We start from the raw sequence: 8,575 nt of genomic DNA on the forward strand, positions 1-8,575 counted from the left end.
AGAGATAATATCTCCAAATTCCCCTAGTAAATCTGAAACTTCAAATGGCATTTCACTACTACCTTCTTTATCTTTCCTAGGAATCAAAGCATAGCACATACACTAATGTTTCATGCCATCTAAAAACTTCCTTCCATCAACAAGACAAATCCTAGCACTGCTACATACCTTTTCACCTTCCTTTTTTATGGGCTTCAATTTGTGGCGAACTCCATTCTTTGTCAGAGAGTATGTGTTTTCATGTCCATCATGTATTGCATGTCTATCAAACTGCCATGGTCTACCCAACAATAGATGGCAAACATCCATCGAAATAACATCACAGAGAACTTCATCATGGTAACTCCCAATTTTGAATTTTACTAAACATTGTTCACTTACCAGGACCTTATGATCATCTTTTACCCAAGAAATCCGATAGGGCTAGGGATGTTTCTCCCTCTTGAGCTTCAACTTAGAGACCATCTCTTCTGATACCAGGTTATCAGGGCTACCACCATCAATGATCACATCACAACATTTATCCTCACACTTGGATCTGGTACGAAACAAACTCCTTCGTTGTCCTAGTTCATTCTCACCACTTAGTAGGACTTTCATTTACCGAGGTCTCTCCTCTTTCTGCATCCTCATCCACATGAGCAACTCTAGCTTGGCCCTCAGCTCTCCTATCTGTCCTTCCTTGCCATTGAGGGCATTCAAAGGCACGATGACCTTCTTCATTGCAATGGAAACAGGTTCCATGGAAGCCTCCTCTTCCTTGTCCACATCCTCTACCTCTTCCTCTTTGATTTCCAAAGTCTTGATCATGGGAGCGGTTGAAATCCTCATTCCTTTGGTTTCTGCTAGTACCCACATCTTCATTTTTCTTTTGGGTTTCATTGTGGCCTCCACATGATCTACCGCTTCCCCTTCCTCCTTGATTGCGCCCTCTTTGTCTTCCTTCAAACCTTTTATTCAGCTTCTCTTCAAATCATAGGGAAAAATGGTATGCCTCTTCAACGCTGATCATTCTTACCAGACTTAATTCCTCCTGGATGCTAGGTCGCAACCCATTGATATAACGAGCAACCTTCTCCTTATTTTCTTTTGCATGCCCCGCTCTAATCAAGAGTCGGTAAAACTCCTCTGTATATTCTTGGACGGATCTTCCTGCTTTCTTTAACCCATGCATCTTCTTAAACAGATCGAGCTCGTAGTCTACAGGAATGAACTACTTCTTCAATTTGTCCACCATGCGATCCCATCTTGTGATCTTCTCCACGAAGCTCCTCTTGCAATGCTTGTACCTGCCTCTGGAGGGCTCTAACCTCCTCAGGATCAATAGCTCTGGCCCTTTCACCATGCTCTCTTTGTGGAGGCATCTTCTAACTCGATCCCACAACCACATAGTCCTGGTGCAAATTGCCTCACAGTCGGCGCTCTGTCTACACACTCAGGAAAACCTTCTCTGATACCACTTGATGGGGACACGACCCAAGAACAGAATGGACACAATTGAAAAGGGAAATTATATTAACTAAGAAAATAAGCTAGTACAAATAGTACAGAGAAAATAAACTTTAGAACATGCCCTAAGGGCTTACAATAGCATAAATCTGGAGAATATTTCTCCTTTTAGCACCTCCTCTCAAACTCCACTCCGAACTGCCTTTTACAATGCCAGAAATCTCCTTAAATAGACCCCGGAGGGTTAAGGACTAGGAGTACATTCTAGAAAGTGCTAGTAGGCATCCATCGACAAAATAGAAGGTTCCAGAAGCTGCGTTAGAAGTCGGTGCAAATCTAGAAGAATCCAGAAATGGTAGCCGAACTTTCGGGAGGCATAACTTTTGAACCGTAGCTTCGATTGACAAACCGTTTACATTTTCGGAAAGCTCTCAAAGTGCTCTATAGCCCTATGGACCAGCTTTGCTCGTCCCCCATTTTTTGACCCTTTTCAAGGTCATTTAATGCCCCAAACCTGACTTTGAAGCATTCTTAGGAGGTCTCCAAAACTCGAAAAATTGCAATAACTTTCAAACCGTGGGGCCTATTGACCTAATTCTTTTTCTGGAATGTTCTAAATCATGATTACATTCATCTGGCCAATTCACACCTTCTAGTTTACCGAAATGATGGCCCAAAAACATGCTCCTATTTTTTCAGGATTTTCAAATGCACTGATAGTTGAACTATGAGAGTTGGAACCTTTATTTGAGCCAAATGGGTATCCAAAAATGTAAAGACATTAAACAGAAACTAAGTCTAAGTACATTTTTTTGGGTGACACAGGATTGCCCTTATACCTCTGGATGCTCCTACATCAATTTGAGTTGATATTCTATGATAGAAAATGAAAAGTACATGAGCATATATAAGTTTAAAAAGTTGAAATAAAAGTACATGATGTTAGATAACTAAGAGAGATATTTAGTACATCGTCAACACCAAATATCCTCCACCTTAACACCAAATACCCTCCCCCTCAACACTAAGAGGGGTATTTATGATGCACTAAATAGCCTTCCCCTTAACACCAAATAAATATTGTTAAAATGGAAACTACAATAATTATATTTCATATATGTGAAGTGCAAACTATTGTGTTTAGAGGCTCTATGAAATGAGAGTGATGGAGTTAGATACTCAACCTATTAGTGACATGTATAGGATTACCATCATTAGGGTTGTTGATGAGAGTTTTCTTAACTTTAGTTTTACCTGACATACAAATAGTGACATTGTCATCTTTTTTTCCTCTTGCTTAGCTCTTGCGTGTATTGACGAATGGGATATCATCCACCTTTTCTGTAACCTTGATTCCCTTCCTAACAAAGTATTGGTTTCTAATCCATCTCTCCCTATTCAATGAATACATTGAGCCTGGTGTGGATTTTTCACTTAGCAAGCTGGACTTTTCAATGCTAAATTTTAATAGGTATAGCCAAGAGAAGAGGGCCTTTGTTCTCTCCCTCATAGTCAGCATTTGGAAGTTGATGAACTTTATAGCAATTATATCAAGGTGTTTTGGAAAACAAAAGAGTTTTTTCTAAGGCAAGATGAAAACATCTGCACTATGTTATTTTGTCCTTGTGGTCTATGATACATTTGGAATTACAAAAGGTTTTCAAAGCCTCCTTGTTTTCTTCATGTTCTATTATGCTATGGTTATAGTATCTTTAAGGGATCTAGATTTTGTTCTATGTAGGTTATATTCCTTTAAGGATTTTTGTCCTTTCTCCATTGTAATATGTAGGGTTCACCCCATTTTGGTAGGATCTAGCCTGCTCATCAATTTTGTTCCTCTCAATGAGCTTAGTACACTGATTCTCCAATCCATACATATTGTACATTACAAAAATATTATATGAAATAGAAATATATGGTTCAAATGATATCTATTTTCCTCTATGTTTTCTTGAAACAATGGTGATCTTTAGTATCATAAATATACCCATCATGAATTTGCACCAAAAGATTAATATTTTGGATCTAAGTTATAATTGTGTATCACTATCTATTAAGAGTTCAATCTAATCGATGCAATTCTAATGGCCAGGATTATTCACTAAATAAAGTTTAGATTAATGATGCCCTATTATTCATTCCTTTAAAAGAAGACCATAATTACATTGACACATCTTGGGTCCTTGAAAACTAACCTTTTAGCGATATTCTTTCTCCCATTAGTAACATTCCTGTTGATCTTTCATGTCTCATACTTGGTCATTATTTTGAATCTTTATCATTAATAAGACATTGCCTAAGTTTTATTAGATTTCATCCACACAATTTGTTTTCAACTATTTTGAAAAATAACATAAATATCTTAACTATATTTGATAATATCCACACAATTGACAAACCTAGCTAGACAACTTGATAAGATTAATCTTCATAGATAAATTAAATATAACATATATTATGGTTCCACTCATACACATAAACATAACATGGGAAGGTGCACACTATAGCACTTATTTATAATAGTGACCATAAAAGGACCCAACAATTTACTTAGACAAGATGCTTAAAATTATAGAACATCTTAACAACACTGTGAATGGCAGTGAACATCATCGATTTGCTCGAATCTGAGCCCAAGCAGGGGCTACAATCGAATAAGTCATCTAGGTTCACAATATCGTGAGGTTCTTCTGTAGGCACCGTGAAATGATAGGTATGATTTGCAGTACAATAACAATCATTGACAGTCAAACTCACCTCGTATGTTTCCCCTGCAGTCAATGGCTAAAAAACAAACAAAAGTGTGCAATGAGTATAAAGTTCTACGACAACTCAAGTTTTGCGTTATGAGAAACCAAAACAATAGAAATACTCTCTCGCACAAAATTAATATACATACCACTGTGAGAGCCCAAACATTGTCACCGGTTAGCGTCATGTTCGGAGCATTATCAACGTTTCCGTTGCCTAATACGGAAGCGTTTCCCACAACCTTCAACACTTCACTGCCCACGGACTGCTCAACAACAAATGTCACCTCCACCTTAGCTGCTGGGGGTGGGCTAGGTGGTGGTGGACTAGGTGGCGGTGGGCTTGGGCTTGGTGGTGGTGGACTAGGTGGCGGTGGGCTCGGACTTGGTGGTGGTGGACTAGGTGGCGGTGGACTTGGGCTTGGTGGTGGTGGGCTTGGGCTAGGTGGGGGTGGGCTTGGACTTGGTGGAGGAGGGCTGGGGCTGGGTGGTGGTGGGCTCGGGCTAGGTGGGGGTGGGCTTGGACTTGGTGGTGTTGGACTAGGTGGCGGTGGGCTTGGGCTTGGTGGTGGTGGGCTTGGGCTAGGTGGTGGTGGACTAGGCGGTGGAGGGCTTGGGCTGGGTGGTGGTGGGCTCGGGCTTGGAGGGGGTGGGCTTTGAGTTAAGCAAGAGCTACAATGGAAGTAGCCGGTCAAATTTACAGGGTTATTGATTTCATCTTGCAAGTCAAGAATGTAGGGCTCATGTGAGCTACATGTGCAGTTGTCAACTCCTAAATTCAGTACGTACGCTTCTCCTACAGCAAGCATCTATGTAAATATTGAACAAGAAGAGATCGTTAGGTGAGCTATAGATATAATATTCTATGAGGTGAAGAATAGATTAGGAGGAAACAAACAAACGTACCACAGTGAGATTCCAAACATCATCGTACTCCTTCGTCATGATCGTAGCATCAAAAATGATCCCATTGCCCAATTCGGAACTGGTTCCCACAATCTTCAGCACGCTTCCCTCTTCTACAGGTTGCTCAACTATAAAGATCACCTCCTCATCTTTTCCCTGCAAACACAAACGAACAACATATTTTCTTGTTGGGATTACGATCACAAGACTATCTATTATAATCCAAATGGAAGGAGACAGTTCAAATTTCGTATATACCCAAGAGAAGTCAGTAAGAATGCCGAGCAGCAAGACAAATACGAGCGTCGAGCCAAACCTTTCCGGAAAGGCAGCCATGAAAGCAATCAGAAATTGATTTGGGAAATTTTTAAGGGGTGATGAGGTTTATATAGATAGATGGGATGCCAGGTCTGCCTATGAACCACGTTATAATTCACCAGAAGCCGCAAGAAAGAGACAAGGAGCAATTTAAAACACATGCTCTCGTAAATAAATATATATATTCACCTATATGTTCTCAAGTTATGTACACTACGTCTCTTCCGATTCACGTAGTTTTAACTGTCCTGGTAGATATGGCTGAATACTTCGTTCTAGATTCGAATGACATAACGATTTCACACTCCTTTTTAGCTTTTAGAACGATTTATAATAATATTTTGGGGAAGGTGTTCCGTCATTATCACCTCACCCATGAAAAATATTCTCAATTAATATCACATGAAAATCTAGGTTCTTAGTTTAATGATGTTAAGCTAGAACCTTATACATGTTTGTGTGTATGTTCTCAATTAATATCACATGAATATCTAGGTTCTTAGTTTGTTGATGTTAAGCTACAATCTTATACATGTTTGTATGTATGTGTGTCTATATATATATATGTGTGTGTGTGTGTGTGTGTGTGTGTGTGTGTGCGCGCACACGAGCATGTGTGTAAATATATATACATGTATATACTAACATATATATACATATATACATATATATGTCTATATGTATACATATATACATATATACATATATATTTATACATGTGTATATGTATACATATGTATATATACATATATCAGTATGTGTAGGATCATGGTAAACTAAACTATGCTCTTAAGTGGCAATGGAGAATCAACACATCAGGGTTTTGCCAACTTGATGCATAATTCTCAACTTGTTATGAAATTTCTATCAAAAAGTGTTGGAAATAACAATGGGAATCTAAATAATGAGAGGGGGGCAGTGAATCAACATTTCAAAACTTTAACTATTAAAAGGTTCACCATACATCCATCTCATCATATAGCATGTAAACTAAAATAGCTAATGACATCAAAACATGCAAAGCATAAAGTAAATGTAACACATGACACAAGATATTTGGTTACTAAGAAACCCTCCAATGAGAACGTAAAACTGGCGTGGGGATGACACCCACAAATCTTCACTGCTATAGTTTTAAAGTGTATCCAATTAAGGTTACAATGTTTAATCATAAATCTATCCTACGAAAGTTTTTCCCTTTAAAGGTTTACAAAGACTATTAAATCTTATCCTGTTAACAAATTTCAACACCATGCTAAAAGTGTTCCTTATTAGAGGACTTTAACTCACAATAATGTAAGAACTCTATTAAAGGATTTGCAAAAGCTTGTTAAGATTACTTTGTTAAGAGATTTTCTCTATATCACCTATTCAAATGATCCAACACCATGATCCTTTGGTTAGTACTCTTCTTCTAGATATCAGATCTTCTCTTTCCAAGTGTATCTTGGATTCTCCTGATCAGATATGTCTCCTCTATTCTTCTCTGTTATGTTCTCTCTATCTGATTCTGCAATTCAGATAACTTCCATAACCTCCATACTCACCATGAATGCTCTCTCTGCACTTATCATTTGTGCTTCTCCTTCCATACACACATACAAGATTTCTAGGATTTTTATTCCTTAAGAAGACTTAGGTAGAGTAAGGTTAGGTAGGAATCCACGATTGTGATTCATCCATTTTTTTACTTAATACATCCTTTTTTCTGATTGGTTACATGCACAACATATGGATTTTGAATGTACCTCGATATGTCTTTTAGAATCATAAAACAATCCTTTAGTTAGCCAAAAATAGTTTATGTAGAAGTTTGTGCAATTACAAACAACTATGTCCAAAACCACTTACTTGACACTTGAAAGCTCTGATGTGCAACATTTACCATATCCCTAATGCTGTCACTTGGCTAATGAATGACTCAACATCCATTTTTTTACTCATCACCTAAATCACTCAACATGTATGACTTGCTCGGCACTTGAGTGACCTAGCACATACAATCTTCTTGGCACATACTGTCGCTCGACACTAACTATGTATATTGTTTGACATACATTATTTTGTAACTTATGCTCAACATACACTACTCACTTGACATGCACTAAGTTTTGTGAAGTGATGAATTAAGTGTGCTATCACTCATTTGTCAAAACCAAAATGAGATAAAAAAAATCCCCCTTTGACATGAGTGGGAAAAACACTTTGTCTGCATATATAACTTAACTATGAGCATAACTCAGATAATATGTATATGTTATTCAATCGCAATACAAAATTTCAATTTTTTTAGAATTTTACAAAACTAATGACTTAATTTTTCATAAGTTATTTCATCGAAACTTTGTCTGTACACACACACACACATATACATATATCATTATGTGTAGGATGATAGTAAACTAAACTATGCCCTTAAGTGGCAATGAAAAATGAACAAATCAGGGTTATGTCAACTTGATGTATAATTTTCAACTTCTTATGAATTTTCTATCAAAAAGTGTTGGGAATAACAATGTGAAACTAAATAGCAAGAAGGGGGTGGTGAATCGACATTTAAAAACGTTAACTATTAAAGGATTCACCATACATCCATCTCATCATATAGCATGTTAACTAAAAGTGCTAACTACATCAAAACATGCAAATAATAAAGTATATGTAACACATGACACAAGATATTTGGTTACCCAAAGACCTTCCAATGAGAAGGTAAAACTGGGGTAGGGATGACATCAACAAATATTCACTAATGCAGTTGTAAAACGTATTCAATTAAGGTTACAATGTTTGATCATAAACTATGATCTATCTTATGAAAGTTTTTCCTAGTTAAAGGCGTACAAAGACTATTAAATCTTACCTTGTTAAAGGCTTTCAACACCCTACTAAAAGTGTGCCTTGTTAGAGGACTTTAACTCACAATAATGTAAGCACCCTATTAAAGGATTTGTAAAAGCCTATTAAGAATATTTTGTTAAGAGATTTTCTCTGTACCACTTGTTCAAATGATCAAAAATCATGATCCTTTAGTTAGTACTCTTCTACTAGATATCAAATCTCGTCTTTCAAAGTATATCCTTGATCTTCCTGATCGGGTATGTCTCCTCTATCCTTCTCTATTCTGTTCTCTCTATTTGATTCTACAATTC

General features: G+C 37.4%; 1 protein-coding gene across 1 annotated transcript; it reads right to left on the reverse strand.

Annotated features, from left to right (window-relative positions):
- Nucleotides 1-3,853: 3,853 nt before the first annotated feature.
- LOC149546683 (uncharacterized) lies at nt 3,854-5,451 on the reverse strand. Its single transcript, XM_089794642.1, has 4 exons — nt 5,364-5,451; nt 5,106-5,261; nt 4,349-5,008; nt 3,854-4,233 (listed from the first exon to the last, which is right to left on the reverse strand). Exons 1-4 carry the CDS (start codon nt 5,439-5,441, stop codon nt 4,000-4,002), a joined length of 1,128 nt encoding a protein of 375 aa, XP_089650768.1. The 5' UTR covers nt 5,442-5,451; the 3' UTR covers nt 3,854-3,999.
- Nucleotides 5,452-8,575: the final 3,124 nt, after the last annotated feature.

Source organism: Cupressus sempervirens, chromosome 7 (assembly GCF_028749045.1).
Source record: "Cupressus sempervirens isolate cs-2001-9-10 chromosome 7, ASM2874904v1, whole genome shotgun sequence".
NCBI classification, from domain to species: Eukaryota; Viridiplantae; Streptophyta; class Pinopsida; order Cupressales; family Cupressaceae; genus Cupressus; species Cupressus sempervirens.

Coding starts and splice junctions, on each gene's coding strand:
- LOC149546683 (XM_089794642.1), bottom strand. CDS start 5,441: ATGGCTGCCTTTCCGGAAAGGTTTGGCTCGACGCTCGTATTTGTCTTG. Junction 5,009..5,105: donor ATGTTTGGAATCTCACTGTG/GTACGTTTGTTT, acceptor ATATTTACATAG/ATGCTTGCTGTAGGAGAAGC. Junction 4,234..4,348: donor ATGTTTGGGCTCTCACAGTG/GTATGTATATTA, acceptor TTTGTTTTTTAG/CCATTGACTGCAGGGGAAAC.